Source organism: Schistocerca gregaria, chromosome 7 (assembly GCF_023897955.1).
Source record: "Schistocerca gregaria isolate iqSchGreg1 chromosome 7, iqSchGreg1.2, whole genome shotgun sequence".
Taxonomy (NCBI): domain Eukaryota; kingdom Metazoa; phylum Arthropoda; class Insecta; order Orthoptera; family Acrididae; genus Schistocerca; species Schistocerca gregaria.
In genome coordinates this window covers 28,588,786-28,612,584 of record NC_064926.1, presented here as the reverse complement: position 1 = coordinate 28,612,584, position 23,799 = coordinate 28,588,786, and the positions used below count along the sequence as shown (strand labels likewise).

Here is a 23,799-nt window from a genome sequence, read left to right as displayed (position 1 = left end):
AATGAATGCATTGGGTACAGTATCAGTGAAAACAAGCATTTCCAGGTTACATATGTTTCCATTATGAGACCAAATAAAAGTTCAAAAGACAACTTTTGAGAAGTAGTATGTATGCTAACATAAAGGCAGCATGTTACAAAGCACAACGTGTTTAAAAAAAGTAATGTGGCTTTATATTTTTATGAAAAAATATTTATTTATTCATCAATATTCATGTTGTTCCCTTCAAAGTAATCTCCCTCAGACACAATACACTTGTTCCAATGCTTCTTGTGATCCTTGAAGCACTTTTCATAAGCACTTTTTTTGTACAGCCTTGAGTACTTCCAGTGATGCAATTTTTATTTCCTCAATCATTTAAAATCTTCATCCTTTCATAGGTCTCTTCAGTTTGGGAACAGGAAAAAGTCACAGGGGGCGAAATCCGGTGAGTATGGTGGCTGAGGCATGATTGTCGTGTTGTTTTTGTCCGAAATATCTCTCGTAAGCAATGACAAATTAGCAGAGGTATTGTCATGATGCAAAAGCCATGAACTGTTTTTCCACAATTCCAGATGATTTTTGTGTATTGCTTCCCACGAACAGTGCATAACAGCAAGGTAATACTCCTCACTGAACTTATGACATTTAGGAAAAAATTCATGATGCACTACACCACGGTAATTGAAAAAAAAAATAAAGATTTCAAAACTTTGAAATTTGATCAAACTTGGTGGTTTTTTTTCCATGCTTGGCTCTCCAGGATGCTTCCTTTTGGACGACTGGGCTTTGGTTTGAGATCATCAGTCTTGGCTCTTCAGGATGCTTTCTTTTGGATGACTGGGCTTTGGTTTGAGATCATAACCATAAAACCATGTTTCATTACCAGTTATGACAATTTTCAGCAAATCAGGATCCTCATTGATGTCATTCAAGAGCTCTTGAGTGATGCTCATGTGATGGTTCTTCTGATCCAAAATGAGAAATTTTGGCACAACCTTTGCTGACACATGTCTCATGCCCAAAACCATGCCCAAAACATCTGAAAAAATTGCATGACAATTGACCGATAAGCCAACATCCTCAGCAACTTATCTTACGGTAATTCACAGCTTAAATGCTATCATCTGTTGTTGATGTGCTGGGACGTCCAGAGCGAGGTTCATCACTGGCATCTTCTCAGCTATCATGGAAGAGCTTGTACCACTTGTAAACATATTTTTTACTTAGTGCAGACTAACCTTATGCCACTGTCAACATTTCAAATGTTCTAGAGCACTTGATTACATTTTTCACACATAATTTGCTGCAAATTCTTTGCTCCATTTTTATAATAACTGAAAATCACTGAGTACACTAAAACACATCTAACCTTTCCATCTGTCAAAAACAAATACACTTGAAACTGTGAACATATATTCGGGACATGTGTGTGTGTGGGGATAAAAAAAAAAAAAAAAAAAGTACTGTCCAACCATATTCCACTAATTAGTTTCTCCATGTTTAAAATGGACTGTTTTAATGTTTCCAAGCTTTTATACAATTTTGCAATAGAAACATTTTAACAATGATAATCTTATATGAACTTACCAATTCTTCATCATTAAGAGTGGCTCTGGGAACAGCAGATGTCAGCCCGGCATTACGCTTGGTTGCTGCCATTGTCTAGAAACAGAGTGTCATTATGTAAAAAATGTGAAAATACAATCCACAATAATGCTCAATTATTATCTGCTGCAAATCATTACTTTACTAAGCATTAGTTAAAAATACAATGTTTCAGATACTCACTGTATGATATGACAATAATTAAATATGCATTAACATCAATTTTTATTGTTTCTGAACATTATATACGTCAAGAGCACCAGTTGCCTTTGCAAAAATGAAATACAGAAAAACAACTGTGAATATTAAAAGTTCAATAACTTTCCTGTTTTCTGTTTCTAGTCTTATCAACAAGTAATTAAACACGACCCACAGAAATAAATAAATCAAATTATATACACAGAGAGAAAAAGAGACCTAAAAAAAGAATGAAGGTAACTGTATGGACAAATGCCAAATACAAACAACATTGAAACTGGTAATTAAAAAAATTGCACTGTGAATTAGAAGCTTTTTTTATAATTTTATGTTGTCGGACACAAAAGTTTTGAAAAGATATGATGGTTTTATAGGCATGAACAGTTTTGCAGCATTTTAGCTGCATCATCGTGTGCAATAAAATCAAGTCATGTTCTGATTGAGAAAAGAGAATGGGATGAATCAGTATTCAAAGTCAGGAATTTTTTGCTAAGTAGTGGATATCAAACACAAAATAGCATAATATAAAATGGGATGTTCCCATGATACCATGAACAGTGTAATGGGGTCCACACATACCGAAATACTGTTCAAAACAGACCATATATGATCATCTATGGGATTATGCAAAATTAAGCAGCTCACAGTCCATCATTTACCAACAGATGCACACTGGACTGTGTGCATCAAGATGTCAAGTATACAACTAAAATGTTGCAAAGCCAGTCTGCCTATAAACAAAGCACTTATAGCTAAAGCAGTCTTATCTTTTCAAAATTAAGCACTCAAACTGTGGCTACCCTGACTGCAAAGTCTGCTGCACAAAACTTCTAAAGGTGAAAAAAAGGCAACAACAGAATAGTCAAAATAGTGTTGAGAGTTAAGTATTGAGTACTGAATACAAAAATACTCAACAACAAAGACTTATTAAGGGATACCAATGTCATTCATATCTACTCTCTTTATGACTTCATTACAGGATAAGCTACTACTCTTACTCTATTACCGACATATACAAAGGGAAAATCTACACCTACATCCACACTACATGATTTACATTAATTTCTACTCATATATCTCTTTAGCGGTAAATTCCACCTGTAAATACCTCTCAGTACCAGTATAAACTAACATAATTTTCTATGCCAGTAACTTAATAAGAACCTAACATAACACCTATGGAATATGGGCAGTACTAGCGTAACCCACATGCTGAACATGGTTTACATGTTGCATTATTCATGCCTGAAATTGAGAACTTATAATAATTCTTTATTTGAAGATTTTGGCTCCAACACACACACAGGGTCCCATCACTTCGATTTGTACCAACTGAATGCATTTTTCATCTCTTCCCTTCTCCTTCCCTGATGAGGTATTAGTTATGGTAATAGGACTGTACTTTATTTTTAACTGATGAAGATCTTAAGTTATTTCTTTGCTTTGTGACCTTTTGCTTCCCTCTGCCAACTATTTTTCTTTCGTATCATTTCACAGTCCATATGTCATTGGCTTGATTGTGAGTATTATCAATTGCCTCATCTCTTCATACATCCCTCCTCACAGCTTAAATATTCAAGTCTGTTGTTGTGACTAATGCTGCCTGCTCCAATGCCCATTTTCCAATCTCTAAACTATTTCTTACATCCTTTTCTACGTGATGGCACACTTTTTAAAAGATGGCTGATCAATACACTTTCAAAAATCTCATTCTGCAGAAAAAAAATTTGCTTCTTTTTATGAAGAGAGCAGGTTTTTTAAAAATTTATCTTTGGTATCTAGAGATAATTTCTGAAAATAACTGAAAAGACAAGATGAGGGTAGCTTGTACTGTGCTGTATCACAAAAGTATTTCTTTGCTGCCATTTCCCTAGATGGGAGAAATGACATCCTGTTATAAATTAGATCCCTTGTTTGTAATACTTATGTGGGCAACACATTCTTAACTGGAAACTGGTTCTTCAGGCACCTACTATCTTACACTCTTTACCATTTCTGCAAGACTTGTATGTAAGATGTCTATTCTACTCTGTAAAGGCATTATGATTGCTCATGGTAGAGTCTGGTATATTTCCAACACTCTCAAGCAATACTTGTGGGTAGGTTATACAAGCACTCTACAACCAATCTCAGTTCCATAAAATCTGTGATTTCTCGGAGATATGACTTATCCACAAATAAACTAATTCCCTTTTCTCACTTCATATTTCTATACATTGTGATTTACTATAAATTTAAATGTTACATCTGGCTGCAGATGCTACTGATAAAACTTGTAGTTACATGCTTATGTTTACTCGTACTCCCCAACTGTACTTTAAGTCCTAGGTGAGTACCTGAACAACACTGAAATTTTTTAGATCTGACCGGATATTCATACTTTTTTCCTTTTATCACTGCTTCATTACAGGCAACAATATCATTTCTAAAAGTTCAAGTGCATAGGTAACATTATTTGCCAGAGCAATAACTGTCCAGCTTGTGGACTTGGGGAAAGCAACAGTGTTGGGTCATAAAGGTCTTTAACACTTTCCTCAATCATATCCAAGATGCTTCTGGTTCAGTGGCAACATACAGCCATCTGAATGTCAAAAACAGTTACATGATCTTCTAAAACAAAGATACAAAATTTAATCAAATGTGTAAGAGATGTGACACCTCTCACATGTCACTTATTGAATGAGTGAATGTAAATATATGGAGACAACTGATATACAAATTGACACAGCAACCACAAACAATGGGTACATCTGTCTCCTACAATCAATTGAGGTCATGGAATTAAAGAAGTAATAAATTAAAAACAATATACCGTGATAAATGGCTTTTAATCCACCAATATTTTTTAGAATCAAATAACCAGAAACTATTGGTACAATTGGTGAAACAAACTTTCTCATCAGATGATACTGGCTGACTGAATTATTTTATGTATCACATGGAAATGTCCAATACACATACTTGATTTAGAAATTATTTTTATCTGTACTCTTTTAGAAATTGTTATCTGCTTTTTTATGAAGTTAGTATCATTTCAGAGCATAATTTATGTAAGTCAGTCTTTATGGCACAAAGTGAGTAATTATTTGCATCACCAAATAACAGGCAGTTACAAGGGAAATACTTTACCTGGCTTATACCTTGGCACTCTATTATTCACAACTCACTAAATGTGGCCCCTGCAAATTGAGTATAGTTAAACACACTTGTGACTGAATAACTTCAGAAAACGCAAGAGCTCATGAGACTGGCAACCCTTTCTCTTAAAACAGACTAACTCAGCATGTATACAATCCACCAGCTGACTTGTAAATTGTGTACTCAGTTATACAGCCAAATAACTATGAATGAATTTTCTGTAACAGTAACTGGTTACAGAAAAATGATACCCACTGCAAACTTCCATCATCTGATTACAATGTAACACAAGATTAAATATCATATACTAAGATACTTGTTCCACATTCAACTCATTTGAACCTCACTTTCCATGCTTACAAGTATTGAAAATAGCTTCTCCCCCCTCCTACCCACCCACCCACCCACCCACCCACCCACCCACCCACCCACACACACACACACACACACACACACACACACACACACACACACACACACACACAAAGCAAATATAAAAAAATATTCCTGTTTCTATATTATTAAAATCCCATGATTTCATTCAGCATTTCTGCTTGAAACTTGGATGTATTGACTGCCTGCAGGTCGTTGGGTTTCCTATATCAACTGTTAGAAAGTTTCTGTCCTCTAGCTATTGACTCTTGTTGTTGATGTTGGGTAACTTCTCCTTACCACTTTCACTTGCACATCATCTTTCACAATTTATATTTCCTGTCAGCATTTTCCTCTCACTGCAAGAAGTATTTTCAAGTCTCAGAAGCTTTAAAATAAGGGTCTGTCTTCTCTTTGGGTCTCTCAGCTCCACTGGAGTTCGCTTATGTCTCAGTAGTTAGTGATTAAGGATTCCAATACTTCTTCCAAAGACTAATACACATGACTGTTTTAGCCACAAAGCAAGTTGATACCAACATCTAGTTTGTCTTCTAACATTTCTTCTGCCATTCAATCTACATCATAAAACTTCAATTAGTATTCTTCATTCTTATATTCTGTTCATACTTGTGAGATATTTTCCTTTATTTTATTTCATTTAAAAATTTTCAGTTCTCCCGTGCATCATCACTTTTAAATACACCTAGTTCCATGCAGCCTTTTAGAGATCTCAGAAATCTCATTTCCGATTATGTATCTTACTATGAAATCTGGTATTCCTCACCTAAATCTCTGCATACAGTGAACATGATACAGCCACCACGTTCCTTAATTTCCTAGACTCCTTCATATTGTTTCACATATGCCAGCTACTTATGTAACGTGTAATCAAAATCATGATTAATGTTGTAAGTTAGGTAACATTCATACTTGTACAATTACTCTATCATCTAAGAGTTATTTTTGTTTGGCCTAGATATTTGCCTACACAAGCCATATTCTGGCCACTGTGTGGGAACTTCCATGTAATATCTCAAACAGGTTTTTTTGAGGATATTACAAAGCTCTGAAAATCATCCTAATTTTATTGAACGACAGTTTGATTACCAAAAAATACTGTCATGAGGGGCATTCTTTAATTTATTTCAGTTTCTGGCCTCATTCTCAACTTATATTCTCTAACTAAATTACCTACATATATACTGAAAAGAATACGGGCTAAAGTACAACCATGACCTACTCCTTGATTGATGCAAATATCTTCAGGTAGTAGGTTTCCTATTTTCAACATTATTTTTGTGCCATGCTATAAGCCTTCTATGGCATCCACAAGGTGGGGAGAATATAATCATTTGCTCATAAAATCCCACACAGGAAGGATTTTTTTTACTTTTAGATGCTTTTTCATAGTCAGTGAATGCAAAGTGGGTTTCAAGATTCAATTTGTATTTTTATTGACAGTCCAATAAATTACTTGGTCAGTAACTCTTTTTACATGTATTCTGGTACCACAATATCTTCCTAACCTGCCTGCTTCACTTAAATGCCTTATGCACAGCATAGAAGTTGGCTCTTTATTAAATAAAATGCTCGGCAGCAGAGTATTTTTGAGTCCCAGTCCAAAACTCAATTTTAATATGATAGGAAAGTTCATTTTAGTACATACTACATAGAAATGCGTAAGTCCCAACATGGAAACAAATCTTGGGCTGCAACAAAGCCATTCTCTACCACATAATTTATCTTAGGGCAGTTAGTTTGGCATGCATGCAGGAAAGACCCTGTGAAGTTTGGACACCCAGTTGAGATTTACTGACATACTGAGGTACTGAGTTGAGATGTTTTCAGAAAACAAATTCTTGAGTGTTGCATGTATAATATGCAACAAATTTGGTTTGATACTCAGTAGAACATCAAGTTTTCATTTAATATGAAAATTTGTTTTTGTGTGCATTTGATTATCAAGTGTATGTTACATTGCTTAACTCAGTATATTGTGTCATATGCATTGCAGGCACTTAACTTTCCAAAAATTCCACTGTAAATATTGAAATACTAACACAGAAAGGTGATGGACCTCTCGGGATCTTTAGCTTTCACTACATGTCAAAAACGATTACAAAACACTGTTGAGAATCTTCAGATCCTCTGGTCTTCATTGTGCATTTACTTGCACTAAGTGCTATTGATTACTTTAATACTCAAAGCTGTTTGATCAATTTTTCACGTAATTAAAATCTATATTCTGATTTAGCATGATTAGATTGCTTTCTGTGTAACAAAACTATTTTAATTTTGTATTTATGCAATTCTGTGTGATTGCGTGCGCGTGTGTGTGTGTGTGGGGGGGGGGGGGGGGGGGGAAGAGGGGGGATGCAAGCACGTGTGCTCCTGGGCAAGTGAGAGAGAGAGAGAGAGAGAGAGAATATCAGATACAACAAAAAGGTTGTGAAGATGAAATATAGAACTGAAAGCTTGACTGAACTGACAAACGAGATCACCATCACTAACACAGGAAATAGTACTACATCAACTATCAGCAAGCATATCAAACACAACAACAAAGTAAAATAAAGAAACAAAGAAGTTCATATACAATACATATTTCTAAAGTATATGCAATGTGCAGTTTGAAGTCAGCTGTGACCTAGTAATTACTCTGGAAGAAATGATAATTATACCTACTTTTTCATTACACCTTTTATGGCACCATTACTAAGATCAAAATTTATCTTTTTCTGTGCACCTATCGACTCATATAAAACAAAACTGTATTGAAATTGGGAAAATACTGAAAGTTATTTGAGAAGACTGAATTTGTGCTTACACAATGCTTTGGAATATCGGGTCAACTAGTGACATACTTTCCAAGTGTAATATTCAATTATTCATACTTATAGCATGTTGCATGTGGATTACACACAGGATGAAATAATAGCATTAGTAGAAAACTACAAGTCAGACTTGAAATGACCTTACTCACCACTAGCAGAATCTGGGTGAAGTGACAGAAATGTTAAACAGTGTCAAATTTCAAGTGTTCAGGATAATTAATACATTACAAATTTAATAATAACGTTGTAGAGAGCAGAGTTCACTCAAAATTCTGAATCTGCTTATTTTCCACTAGGTTCCAAGTAACTAGTCTGTTTCTTTGCTGTGTCTTTCCTGTCTTCACTGTTACACAAGAAACATTTAATTTTATAGAATATGATTCATTCTTAAAATTTGTGTGTCACTGTCAGTCTCATACCATTTTCTGTTCTTGGTGAGTATGGCCTTCTGTAGTGTCTGTGGCTAATTTAATAACAACTTCAATGACAGGATGAAAAGCACAGTGTACACTGTTGTGTGGTGTTTTATGAATGTTTGTTTATTGGTGCATGATATGTAACACATTAATGTTCTTTGAAGTACTTATAAAATATATATACTAATAATAGTTTTATTCTGTCTGATTCCACTCTTACAGTACAGTAGTAGATGTGGCAAATGTTGTTATTGTTAACTGAAATATTTTACAAACATAATTTCCTAGTCACACAAATATAAAAGACATTTTGAACTATTCTGATTCTAAAACTAAGCAGAAACTAACAATTTCATTAAGTGCAAACAGCAAAGCTGGCAATCAGTGCGCCTCATTCATGTTATTGCATGTGCAGACTGATATTTCTCTATGCTGAGCAGACTATCACAAGAGCTTTCCTATTATCCTTGTTTCATTTTTTTATAACTCAGTTTCTGAATTTGACATTGTAAATTGCAGTGTGAACATACTGTTATGATGTCTTGAACAATGAAAATGTAAGGTAAGTGACTGGTAGAGGTTTTTCTGTTTCACCTGCGAGTTCTGTGTCAGTAGTGTGCACAGCTACTAGGAAGCAAGAAGCACATCTACTCTTGTGACAGTACTCACAGAAACTGCCTCTGAGAGCTACACATGGGCACAAAAAGTTGATTGAGACTCCCTTTCCAAAATTATATAGTGAAATAACATGAATGAATGTGGTTACATGAAAACTGTTTGTAATAGTTACTAAAACATATGCACAAGACTCAAATGATTATATAAATGATTGAGGTTGACAACAGCACCAACTTACTGCCATTCAAAATTGAAGAAAAGCTGTTGGAGAAGTATACAGTTTTGTATCGTATGACACAGAAATGTTAATACTATAATCATCATTTCAGTACGTGAACACTATGGGGAAAGTTGAAGACTTCTGTACATTAGAAGGAAACTGTTCTAGGCATAAACTGTTTCACCATCTGCATAAAGAATAATGTTTTGAGTAAAGAATACTTTAGTGTGCTCAATCAAACTGCATGCATTCGCACAATATAAATGAGCAAGTTGAAGCTAACAAAATTTTAGCTGCCAGTCATTCCTCTCTCTCCAAGATATTTTTAAGGTATTGTGATAAGTAAAAACTAACTGGTCTATACACACTTATTTCAGTTTTGCACCTCACATAAAGTAACACGACTGTCTCCGGAAGTTTAGTGCATTCACATGCATTACCATGTATCTCACACCTCTTTTTAATATATTAATTTTTTTAAATATAGTCTCCATCTCTGAAATGAATCACTCAAAACTTAACCAATCAAGCGAGTACCAACTGTTCTTTTTTATCTTCCTTGACAGGGGAATAATTTGAGGGGATCTACATCTACATCTACATGACTACTCTGCAATTCACATTTAAGTGCTTGGCAGAGGGTTCATCGAACCACAATCATACTATCTCTCTACTATTCCACTCCCGAACAGCGAGCGGGAAAAACGAACACGTAAACCTGTCTGTTCGAGCTCTGATTTCTCTTATTTTATTTTGATGATCATTCCTACCTATGTAGGTTGGGCTCAACAAAATATTTTCGCATTCGGAAGAGAAAGTTGGTGACTGAAATTTCGTAAAAAGGTCTCGCCGCGACGAAAAAGTCTATGCTGTAATGACTTCCATCCCAACTCGTGTATCATATCTGCCACACTCTCTCCCCTATAACACGATAATACAAAATGAGCTGCCCTTTTTTGCACCCTTTCGATGTCCTCCGTCAATCCCACCTGGTAAGGATCCCACACCGCGCAGCAATATTCTAACAGAGGACGAACGAGTGTACTGTAAGCTGTCTCTTTAGTGGACTTGTTGCATCTTCTAAGTGTCCTGCCAATGAAACGCAACCTTTGGCTCGCCTTCCCGACAATATTATCTATGTGGTCCTTCCAACTGAAGTTGTTCGTAATTTTAACACCCAAGTACTTAGTAGAATTGACAGCCTTGAGAATTGTACCATTTATCGAGTAATCGAATTCCAACGGATTTCTTTTGGAACTCATGTGGATCATCTCACACTTTTCGTTATTTAGCGTCAACTGCCACCTGACACACTATACAGCAATCTTTTCTAAATCGCTTTGCAGCTGATACTGGTCCTCGGATGACCTTACTAGACGGTACATTACAGCATCATCTGCGAACAGTCTAAGAGAACTGCTCAGATTGTCACCCAGCTCATTTATATAGATCAGGAACAGTAGAGGTCCCAGGACGCTTCCCTGGGGAACACCTGATATCACTTCAGTTTTACTCGATGATTTGCCATCTATTACTACGAACTGCGATCTTACTGACAGGAAATCACGAATCCAGTCGCACAACTGAGATGATACCACGTAGCTCCGCAGCTTGATTAGAAGTCACTTGTGAGGAACGGTGTCAAAAGCTTTCCGGAAATCTAGAAATACGGAATCAACTTGAGATCCCCTGTCGATAGCGGCCATTACTTCGTGCGAATAAAGAGCTAGCTGGGTTGCAAAAGAGCGATGTTTTCTGAAGCCATGCTGATTACGTGTCAATAGATCGTTCCCTTCGAGGTGATTCATCATGTTTGAATACAGTATACGCTCCAAAACCCTACTGCAAACCGACGTCAATGATATAGGTCTGTAGTTAAATGGATTACTCCTACTACCCTTCTTGAACACTGGTGCGACCTGCGCAATTTTCCAATCTGTAGGTACAGACCTATCGGTGAGCGAGCGGTTGTATATGAGTGCTAAGTAGGGAGCTATAGTATCAGCGTAATCTGAAAGGAACCTAATCGGTATACAATCTGGACCTGAAGACTTGCCCATATCAAGCGATTTGAGTTGCTTCGCAACCCCTAAGGTATCTACTTCTAAGAAACTCATGCTAGCAGATGTTCGTGTTTTAAATTCTGGAATATTCCATTCGTCTTCCCTGGTGAAGGAATTTCGGAAAACTGCGTTCAATAACTCCGCTTTAGTGGCACAGTTGTCGATAACAGTACCATCGGCACTGCGCAGCGAAGGTATTGACTGCGTCTTGCCGCTTGTGTACTTTACATACGACCAGAATTTCTTCGGATTTCCTACCAAATTTCGAGACAATGTTTCGTTGTGGAACCTATTAAAGGCATCTCGCATCGAAGTACGTGCCAAATTTCGCGCGTCTGTAAATTTTAGCCCATCTTCAGGATTTCGTGTTCTTCTGAACTTCGCATAAGTGTTTATTGGTGTGTCCACTTCAGCAAATTTTGTATTTGCAGTTTAGATTGGGATAAACAGGGCTTACTGAGAAGTCTGTTGTGTCTAGTATCTACAAAGCTTGGTCTTCCCCATGTACCTCATTTTACCCATATATATGAATGAGACAATATCAAGCAACCAGTATACTATAGGCTATGGTATGTCAACTGTGTTTATAGTGTGGAAGTTACAGGAAATAAGACAAACTAGAAAGTAAACAAGTTTTTACTGAAGACCCTCTCAAAGAATTTCTATCCACATCACGTATATTACGGTAAGGAAAAAATAAATAAGAAACACTGAAGCATAAAAACTCCGTTGTCATAATTAGTGTCATAATCAGAAATACTTCAACTAATGGTACAAAATGTATCTTTAGTTACAATCGTTCTGTTGACAAGTGCACCTCACTACAACAGTGTCACTGTGCCTTCATCATGAAACTTGTTATCAATGTAACTCAGAGGTAATTCTCTATTAGACCACTTCTTCCAATAAGTTTTATGACAAAACGACGGTAAGAATGGCTCTACTACTGAAATGCACATAAGAAAAATCAACTGTATGTCTTATAAAACATATCTGGTTTCATCTGAGCTCTATTAAAGGTCAAATCTTGACAAACTGATAACATTTATGCATATCTGAAAAATGTCAGTAAGTTACTACACATCTGTTCTGGATGATGTTAAATATTTAATTACATTCAGTGGACTAATTCAAAATCCCCGATGGATAAAATGTGTAGGCTGACAGACCATTACACACCACATAGAGGAAACACACAGAAGAGGACAGGTACATTAAAAATACACCACAAAATGCTCAGCTCTGAAACAAAGTCCTTTATTACAATTAATTAGTACACACACTCAGCATGTGCACACACAGTTGCATGCCCCCCCCCCCCTCCCCCATACACACACACCATACCACACATGCAAAACATCCTTCCAATGCTGCATGAGTGTTTCAAAAGAAATCAATTTCTTCCACTACGAGACAAGACAGGCAATGCTTTCATGGAGAAATGTTTATGGTGGCCTACAGAACCTTGACTGTACTGAGACATGCACCTCTGTGTTTGAACCAAATCTACAGCCATGAGTGTCTTCCTTGAAGGCTCTAAGAAGATGAAAATCACATGGTGAGGCAGTGGGGCTGTATGGAGGATGTGTAAGGGCTTCTGTGTGGTAGCCAAAACAAACTTGGCAGCTTGTGGGCTGCCCACATGTTTCCACAAGTTTTGCTGGGAAGCTCTTCCACATCCTCCATACTGTCCCAATCTCTTCCCATGTTAAAACCAAGACATTCGTGCCTGTCAATTTGCTTCAGATGAAGAGGTGTACACTTACTTTCAATAGGCAACTGCAAATATTTTTCCATTAAGGCATTGACTGTTTGTCCCACAATGGGATAAATGTATTAACAGTTATGTAGATTACTTCTGAATAATAAACAGATTACTAACTTAGTTTAGAAGGGTGGGATGGGGTGGGGTTGGGAGGGGGGAGAACTTATAGCATGAGGCACAAATAAGAAAGGTACCTCCTCCTTTTCTGATTGGTGCCCTTACTGTCTTGTTCTCAAGATCTCTCATCTTCACGTAGGTCAATTTCAGGGCTGTGTAGGTTTGGGACAGGATCCTCCAACCTATTGTCCCACCATACATATGGCATTTTGACAATGGATTTCTTTTTCAAGAGAATAATACAGAGCACACTACGCCCATGTAGTGAACATTTTCCAACAGGAGACTTGGTCCACCAAATGGGGTGAAGTGCTGAAATGAACCTGAATAAGCATGGTTGGGGATAGTTGAAACTTACAGAATATCACTGTAGAACTTTCCTCACACACTGGATGACTTCAAGAGATCCATCGTCCAAGGGTTTGAGAAGTCTGAGCAGCAACATGTTGACCACTATATATGCAGCATGCCAAGGAGGATTCAAACATTTTATGGTTCATGGGATTGAGAGACATAGTGCTGAATGTTACTCACCAGTTGATTTGAATTTAAGACATGAGCAATTTCAAACAGACTGCCTTTATTTCCTTAAGAGTGGCAGCAACCTTTTCAGCAATCACAGAGATAACAGTTTGGATGATTGACTGATCTAGCCTTGTGACATTAGCCAGTATAGCCTTGTTATGTTAGTACTGTGACTAGCTGAAAGCATGGGAAAATACAGTCATTATATTTATTTCAGAAAATAAAGTTCTACTGTAAGGTTTACTGATGAATGTATTCTTTTTAGGAAAAATATGCTGGATCCCCCCCCCATGCAGCATAGACCTTGCCATTGGTGGGGAGGCTTGCGTGCCTCAGCGATAGAGATAGCTGTACCGTAGGTACAACCACAACGGAGGGGTATCTGTTGAGAGGCCAGACAAACGTGAGGTTGCTGAAGAGGGGCAGCAGCCTTTTCAGTAGTTGCAGGGGCAACAGTCTGGATGATTGACTGATCTGGCCTTGTAACACTAACAAAAACAGCCTTGCTGTGCTGGTACTGTGAACAGCTGAAAGCAAGGGGAAACAACGGCTGTAATTTTTCCTGAGGGCAGGCATCTTTACTGTATGGATAAATGATGATGGCATCCTCTTGGGTAAAATATTCCAGAGGTAAAATAGTCCCCCATTCGGATCCCGGGCAGGGACTACTCAAGAGGACGTCGTTATCAGGAGAAGGAAAACTGACGTCCTACGGATCGGAGCTCGGAATGTCAGATCCCTTAATCGGGCAGGTAGGTTAGAAAATTTAAAAAGGGAAATGGATAGGTTAAAGTTGGATATAGTGGGAATTAGTGAAGTTCAGTGGCAGGAGGAACAAGACTTTTGGTCAGGTGAATACAGGGTTATAAATACAAAATCAAATAGGGGTAATGCACGAGTAGGTTTAATCATGAATAAAACAATAGGAATGCAGGTAAGCTACTACAAGCAGCACAGCAAATGCATTGTTGTGGCCAATATAGACATGGAGCCCACTCCTACGAAAGTAGTACAAGTCTATATGCCAACTAGCTCTGCAGATGACGAAGAAATTGAAGAAATGTATGATGAAATAAAAGAAATTATTCAGATAGCGATCGGAGACTAAAATTTAATACTCGTAAGTGACTGGACTTTGGTAGTAGGAAAAGGGAGAGAAGGAAACGTAGTAGGTGAATATGGATTGGGGGTAAGAAATGAACGAGGAAGTCGCCTGGTAGAATTTTGCGCAGAGCATAAAATAATAATAGCTAACACTTGGTTCAAGAATCATCAAAGAAGGTTGTATATATGGAAGAACCCTGGAGATACTAAAATGTATCCAATAGATTATATAATGGTAAGACAGAGATTTGGGAATAAGGTTTTAAATTGTAAGACATTTCCAGGGTCAGATGTGGACTCTGACAATCTATTGGTTATGAACTGTAGATTAAGACTGAAGAAACTGCAAAAAAAGTGGTAATTTAAGGAGATGGGACCTGGATAAACTGACTAAACCAGAGGTTGTACAAAGTTTCAGGGAGAGCATAAGGGAACATTTGACAAGAACGGGAAAAAGAAATACAGTAGAAGAAGAATGGGTAGCTTTGAGGGATGAAGTAGTGAAGGCAGCAGACGATCAAGTAGGTAAAAAGATGAGGGCTAATAGAAATCCTTGGGTGACAGAAGAAATATTGAATTTCATTGATGAAGGAGAAAATATAAAAATACAGTAAATGAAGCAGGCAAAAGAATACAAACGTCTCAAAAATGAGATCGACAGGAAGTGCAGAATGGCTAAGCAGGGATGGCTAGAGGACAAATGTAAGGATATAGAGGCTTATCTCACTAGAGGTAAGATAGATACTGCCTACAGGAAAATTAAAGAGACCTTCGGAGAAAAGAGAAACACTTGTATGAATATCAAGAGCTCAGATGGAAACCTAATTCTAAGCAAAGAAGGGGAAGCAAAAAGGTGGAAGGAGTATATACACAGGCTGTAGAAGGGTGATGTACTTAATGACAATATTATGGAAATGGAAGAGGATGTAGATGAAGATGAAATGGAAGATATGATACTGCATGGAGAGTTTGACAGAGCACTGGAAGACCTGAGTCAAAACAAGGAGTAGACAACATTCCAATAGAACTACTGACAGTGTTGGGAGAGCCAGTCCTGACAAAACTCTAAAATCTGGTGAGAAAAATTTATGAGACAGGTGAAATACCCTCAGACTTCAAGAAGAATATAATAAGTCCAATCCCAAAGAAAGCAGGTGTTGATAGATGTGAAAATTACTGAACTATCAGTTTGATAAGTCACGGCAGCAAAATACTAATGCGAGTTCTATACAGATGAATGGAAAAATTGGTAGAAGCAGACCTTGGGGAAGATCAGTTTGGATTCCGTAGAAATATGGGGACATGTGAGGCAATACTGACCCTACGACTTATTTTAGAAGCTAGATTAAGAAAAGGCAAACCTTTGTTTCTAGCACTTGTAGACTTAGAGAAAACTTTTGACAATGTTGACTGGAACACTCTCTTTCAAATTCTGAAGGTGGCAGGAGTAAAATACAGGGAGTGAAAGGTTATTTACAATTTGTACAGATACCAGATGGCAGTTATAAGAGTCGAGGGATATGAAAGGGAAGCAGTGGTTGGGAAGGGAGTGAGACAGGGTTGTAGCCTCTCCCCAATGTTATTCAATCCATATATTGAGCAAGCAGTAGAGGAAACAAAAGAAAAATTTGGAGTAGGTATTAAAATCCATGGACAAGAAATAAAAACCTTAAGGTTCGCCGATGACATTGTATTCTGTCAGAGGCAGCAAAAGACTTGGAAGAGCAGTTGAACGGAATGGACAGTGTCTTAAAAGGAGGATATAAGATGAACATCAACAAAAGCAAAACGAGGATAATGGAATGTAGTCGAATTAATTCGGGTGATGTTGAGGGAATTAGATTAGGAAATGAGACACTTAAAGCAGTAAAGGAGTTTTGCTATTTGGGGAGTAAAATAACTGATGATTGTCAAAGTAGGGAGGATATAAAATGCAGACTGGCAATGGCAAGGAAAGCATTTCTGAAGAAGAGAAATTTGTTTGCATCAGGTATAGATTTAAGTGTCAGGAAGTCGTTTCTGAAAGTATATGTATGGAGTGTAGACATGTATTTAAGTGAAACATGGATGATAACTAGTTTGGACAAGAAGAGAATAGAAGCTTTCGAAATGTGGTGTTACAGAAGAATGCTGAAGATTAGATGGGTAGATCACATAACTAATGAGGAGGTACTGATTAGTATTGGAGAGAAGAGGCGTTTGTGGCACAATTTGACTAGAAGAAAGGATCAGTTGGTAGGACATGTTCTGAGGCATCAAGGGATCACAAATTTAGTATTGGAGGGCAGCGTGGAGGGTAAAAATTGTAGAGGGAGACCAAGAGATGAATACACTAAGCAGATTCAGAAGAATGTAGGTATCAGTAGGTACTGTGGGATGAAGAAGCTTGCACAGTATCGAGTAGCGTGGAGAGCTGCATCAAACCAGTCTCAGGACTGAAGACCACAACAACATCAACAACACCCCCTTTCAGATCTTTGGGTGAAGATTAGTCAGGAGGATGTGGCATCAGGAAAAATAAAACTGGCATTCTATTGGTCAAAGTATGTAGTGTTAGATTCCTTAATGAGGTAGATAAGTAAAGCCAACACCCACCACACTAATAGAATTAGGCCTATATGTGCCTACTAGCTCCATGGGTGATAAAAAGATTTGAAAATGGTATGAGTAAAGAAATTATTCAGATTGTTAAAGGAGACAAAGATGTAAATGTGTGAGAAGCCATAATTCATAAGAAATGGGAGAGAAGGGAAAATAATATGAGAACATTTACTGAGTGAATGGAATGTGAGAAGAGGAGGCCTTGTAGAATTTTGCACAGACCATAATTTATCACTGTTGACAATAGGTTTAGGAATCACAAAATAAGATTGATTTGTGGATGGGACCAAGAGAAACCATAAGGTTTTGGGTAGATTATATAATTTAGAAATCAGGTATTAAACTGTAAAACTTTTTCCATGGACAGATGTGGAGTCCTACAATAAATTGTTGGTTATGGACTGCAGATAGGCAGAAAATTTTGACAAGAAGACCTAGATAACAAAGAGTTTCAAAGGGAGCACTAGATAATGCCTGACGAACTAAGGAAAAGGAATTCAATAGAACACAAATTGGTAGCTTAGAGACATAAAATAGTGGAGGCAGCAGAGGATCAAAGAGCAAAAAAGACAAAGCCAATTAAAATTCTTTGGGTAACACACAAGATGATGAATTTAACTAACAAAATGAGAAAACACAAAAATGTAGCTAATGAAGCAGGTAAAAAAAATCACAGTCATGTAAAAAATGAGACTGACAGGCAGTGCAAGATGAAAAAGCAGGAATGGCTACAGGAGAAGTGCAAAGCTGCAAAACACGCGTGCCTAAAGGAAAAAATAAGATTGATGTCATGGATAGGACAGTTAAAAAGATCTTTGGAGGAAAGAGAAGTAGCTGTGTGATTATCAAGAGCTCAGATGGCAAGTCAGTATTAAGCAAAGAAGGGAGACTGGATGGTGGAAAGAATGATATAGGGTCTACAAAAGGGAAACAAACTTGAAGATAATGTTATAAGAAGAGAATATGAGATGGGAGACATAAAGTGAGACATATCTGACAGGTTACTGAAAGGCCTTAGTCAAATCAAAGTCCTTGGAGTGATGATATTCCCACAGAGTTATGGAGAACGTTGAGAGAGCCAGCCATGACAAGACTTTCCCACATGATACAAGAGATACACAACTCAAGCTAAATACCCTTAACCCTAACAAAGAATGCAATAATTCCAGTCCCAAAGAAGCCAGATGATGACAGGAATGAATATTACTGAACAATCAGTTTAATAAGCCATACTAGCAAAATACTGACATTAAGTTTTTACAGAAGAACTGAAAGCCTGACAGAAGCTGACCTTTGGGAAGATCAGTTTAGCTTCCATAGAAATTTGGGAACATTCAAGTCAGTACCAACACTATGACTTGTAAGGTAGATTCATGGATTAAAAAAAGACAGACTTATATTGTAGAGTTAGAGAAAGCTCTTGACAAAGTATACTGGAAAATACTCTTTGAAATTGTGAAAAAGCAGGAATAGAAAACAGGGAGCAACCACTTTCCTACAACTTGTACAGAAACCAAACAGCAGTTGTAAGACTCAGAGGACATGAAAAAGGAGCAATCCAATCTGTCCACTGAGCAAGCAGCAAAGGAAATCAAAGAGATCTTTGTGAAGGTCGTTAAAGTTCAGGGTGAAGAAAATAAACTTTAACGTTTGTCAATGACATTGTAGTTCTGTCAGATATAGCACAGAACTCAGAAAATAAGATGAACAGAATGGATAGCCAAATCAAATTCTCACTCCACAGATTCCTTTTAGATTAAAAATGCACTCTGGACTGAGATTTGAGCTCGAGACTTTGCTTCCAAGGGTTAGACTGAGTAATCCAAGCATGGGTCACAACCCATTCTCACAGCTTTACTTCTACCAGCATCTCATCTCCTACCTCCCAAAGTACAAAGAAGTTCTCCTGCAAAACTTCCTTCCACAAATGGTTATCCCACAAGTTGCACAGGAGAACATCTGTGAAGTTTGGAAGGTGAGCAATGAGGTACTGATTGAATAAAGCTGTGAGGATGGGCCAAGGGTCATGTTCATATATTCAGTCAGTAGAGCACTTGCCCACTAAAGGCAAAGGTCCAAAGTTTTAGTCTTGTCTGGCACACAGTTTCAAGAGTGGATAACTTTCAGAAAAGAGCTTATAAGATAATTATCAACAAAAGTAAAGGAATAATTGAATGCAGGCAAACTGAATCAGCTGAGCAAATTAAATCAAGAAGTGAGATGTTAAAATTAGTTTTTGAGTTTTGCTTTTTGGACAACAAAATAACTGAAAATGGCTAAAACAGACAGGATATGAAATGCAGACTAGTAACAGCACAAAAGCATGTCTGGAAAAGAGAAATTTGTTAATATCAAATATAAATTTAAGTGTTAGGATGTTTTTCCTGGAGATGTTTGTCTTGCTTATAGCCCTGTATGGAAGTGACATGTGGATGATAAACAGTTCAGACAAGAAGAGAACATGAGCATTTGTAATGTGTTGCTACAGAAAAAGAAGACTAGATAGGTAAACTGGATAACTACTGAAGGGGTACTGAAACAGACTGACAAAAACTTGACTACAAGAAGAGATCAGATGATAGGAAACATCTTGGGGCAACAAGGAACTGTATATTTGGTATTGGACAGAAGTGTAGAGATGTAAAAATTCTAGCGGAAACCACAGCTTGGCTACAGTGAGGAGGTTCAAAAGTATGAATGTTACAGCTGTTAAGAAGTGCTGAAGAGGTTTGCACAAGATAAACCAGAGTCGAGAGCTACATCTAACCAGTATTCAGACTGTGGACCACAATAACAATACCAGTGCAAGCCACTACCTGGATTGTGGTGGAGAGGAAATGATGTTTCAGAAACATCTGCCTCCTTTTCCATTATGCTTATTCACAGTACAATAGTAGAAAGATGTCAAAATTGTGATAATTACATTAAATGTAAGTTGGAGGGAGTAATGGAGTAATATGTTCCTTGACTCTCAATAGAACATAGACTACATCTACATCTACATCCATACTCCATAATTCACTTGACGGTGTGTGGCGGAGAGTACCTCGGGTACCTCTATCAGTTCTCCCTTCTATTCCAGTCTCGTATAGTTCGTGGAAAGAAGGATTGTCGGTATGCTTCTGTGTGGGCTCTAATCTCTCTGATTTTATCCTCATGGTCACTTAACTCCTTGGTGAAGGTATGTTCTCGAAACTTCAACAAAAGCCTGTACCGAGCTACTAAGCGTCTCTCCTGCAGAGGCCTCCACTGGAGTCCATCTATCATCTCCGTAATGCTTTCGCGATTACTAAATCATTCTGTAACAAAGTGTGCTGCTCTCCATTGGATCTACTCCATCACTTCTATCAACCCTATCTGGTATGGATCCCACACTGGTGAGCAGTATTCAAGCAGTGGGCAAAAAAGTGTATTGTACCCTACTTCCTTTCTTTTTGGACTGTATTTCCTTAGGAATCTTCCAACGAATCTCAGTCTGGCACCTCAACTTTATATGATCATTCCATTTTAAATCACTCCTAATGCATGCTACCAGATAATTTGTGGAATTAACTGCTTCCAGTGCTGACCTGCTATATTGTAGTTAAATGATAAGGGATCTCTCATTCTATGTATTCGCAGCACATTACACTCGTCTACATTAAGATTCAATTGCCATTCCCTACACCATGCACCAATTCACTGCAAATCCTCCTGCATTTCAGTTCAATTTTCCATTGTTACAACCTCTCGATATACCACAGCATCATCCGCAAAAAGCCTCAGTGAAATTCCGATGTTATCCACAAGATCATTTATGTATATTGTGAATAGCAACGGTCCTATGACACTACCTGTGGCACACCTAAAATCACTCCTACTTCGGAAGACTTCTCTCCATTGAGAATGACATGCTGTGTTCTGTTATCTAGGAACTCTTCAATCCAATGTCACAGTTGGTCTGATAGTCCATATGCTCTTACTTTTTTCATTAAACGACTGTGGGGAACTGTATCGAATGCCTTGCGGAAGTCAAGAAACACGGCATCTACCTGGGAACCTGTGTCTATGTTCCTCTGAGTCTCGTGGATGAATAGCGCAAGCTAGGTTTCACACAATGGTCTTTTCTGAAACCCATGCTGATTCCTACAGAGTAGATTTCTAGTCTCCAAAAACGTCACTATACTCAAACATAATACATGTTCCAAAATTCTACAACTGATGGACATTAGAGATATAGGTCTATAGTTCTGCACATCTGTTTGACATCCCTTCTTGATAACAGGGGTGACCTGTACCCTTTTCCAATCCTTTGGAATGCTGCACTCTTCTAGAGACCTACAGAAGCTGCAAGAAGGGGGGCAAGTTCCTTCGCGTACACTGTGTAAAATCGAACTGGTATCCAATCAGGCCCAGCAGCCTTTCCTCTTTTTAGCGATTTTAATTGTTTCTCTATCCCTCTGTTGTCTATTTTGATATCTACCATTTTGTCATCTGTGCGACAATCTAGAGAAGGAACTACTGTGCAGTCTTCCTCTGTGAAACAGCTTTGGAAAAAGAAATTTAGTATTTCGGCCTTTAGTCTGTCATCCTCTGTTTCAGTACCGTTTTGGTCACAGACTACTGCAATATGAGAGAAAAGCTCTCTATGATTCATGATGTCTTTCTTGTAGTGTCTCCCATTAGAGTTGACATTTCAATGACTCATATTAACTAAGCAAACCCTTGATGAAGTGTGCAGCTCTTCCTTGAATCTTCTCTATCTCTTCCATTAATCTATATGGTAAGAGTGCCAGACTGGTAATAAATTCTTATTGAGTTGGTCGAGCATGGGTGTGGAAAAAGCTGTCCTTCATGTGCGAATTAAACCTTCTTTCAATTCTTGCGAAGAATCTGTTTGGCATCTGCCATCCCTAAAGCAAAGTTTTTGTGTTTGTTAATGTTAAATCCCTCCAGAAAAACAGTTTGGAGTTAGAAGTGTTTCCAGAGATTGATGGCCAATGTGAAGTGAAGGAATTAATAAGACTTTTTTGTCTTTTTACTTGGCTTAGAGTTATGTAAGTTATGTTGAGTCTTTTCATCACAAGCTGATTCTCTTCAAATCTCCCTGCAACTAGTGTTAAGTTATTAATGATGTGACCTCCCTTTATGCAGTTTTGTCATCTACAAACAATCCTAGAAGATAACAATTTAAATCTTTAATTTCAATGCTTGCATCACATTTTATTCATGTACACTGGACCCTATTGTTGCTTCTGACAATCTATACCCAGTAGGCTAAAGATAGTGTCACTGGTTCTGTTAACTATGAAATTCTCCATCTAACTGTGTACTTGTTCTAACATTTCATTAGCACAAATTTCTACTTTTTAACCTAAATGTCCTTTGTGATGAAAACCATAATTCACTTGCCCACAATGTGATGAATGAAGACTCAGTAATGTATTAATTACTGGTTTTACAATGACCTGCATGCACATTTGATTTCACATCAAACGTTGTTGTCAAGAACTTAAATGATGCTTGCTATCATTTCTGTGATAGTGAAATAATGTGCAGTCAACTATGTTAGCAAACTGATACTGCAAATACATTTTCACAGATTCTTACAATCTCTCTCACAATAATGCTAAACGACATTTCAGTGGTAATGGACTTTGCTGTATGCAACATGCAATTCTAATTTAAAGCAACTTTGAGCTACACAAAACAAAGTTATTGTGCTCGTATTAAAAGGTACCTTTGCTAAATGTGGCTTCTGAGACAGTGATATGGATACAAAGTATACTGGAAAACCAGTTATACCATGGTCTTGGTGATATAGCACAGTTTGCTCTAAAGCCTTTCATAATAGAATAAACATCCTCTGTGGGCAATATTAGGGCTATAGTCTTTCAGCTTAATGAATCCCACACATGTTCAACTGGATTTAAAACAGCGAGAAGAAGCAGACCATTCTACATGTGTGATTTTCTCATAAGGCATTTACTTACTACAGACATTCATCCACCACATAAGTCTAAAATTATGTCATTCAAAATGAGGAAACTGGTGCTACTTTATTGATTCTTTATAACAATTTTGCCAGAATTGTAAAGAGTCAGAGAGGTGTACCAGATGAACAAACAGTAGGAATCACTTTCCAGGCTGGATTATAGTTCAATCATGAAAAAGCCACTGCCCAAAAATTCATGGGTCACTGAGCAACCATTCAAAGTCACTAACACACAATGTTGTGAGAAACATGAGGCCAGCAGGCTGC

At 37.5% G+C, this 23,799-nt stretch overlaps 1 protein-coding gene across 1 annotated transcript in view; it reads right to left on the bottom strand.

Annotated features, from left to right (window-relative positions):
* The window catches only part of LOC126281764 (protein unc-13 homolog C-like), a 1,053,980-nt gene that overhangs the window by 401,080 nt on the left and 629,101 nt on the right, over nucleotides 1-23,799 (bottom strand). The window contains exon 10 of the mRNA XM_049980962.1: nucleotides 1,570-1,644. Within this exon, the coding sequence (XP_049836919.1) occupies nucleotides 1,570-1,644 (75 nt within the window). The remainder of the gene's footprint in view (nucleotides 1-1,569; nucleotides 1,645-23,799) is intronic.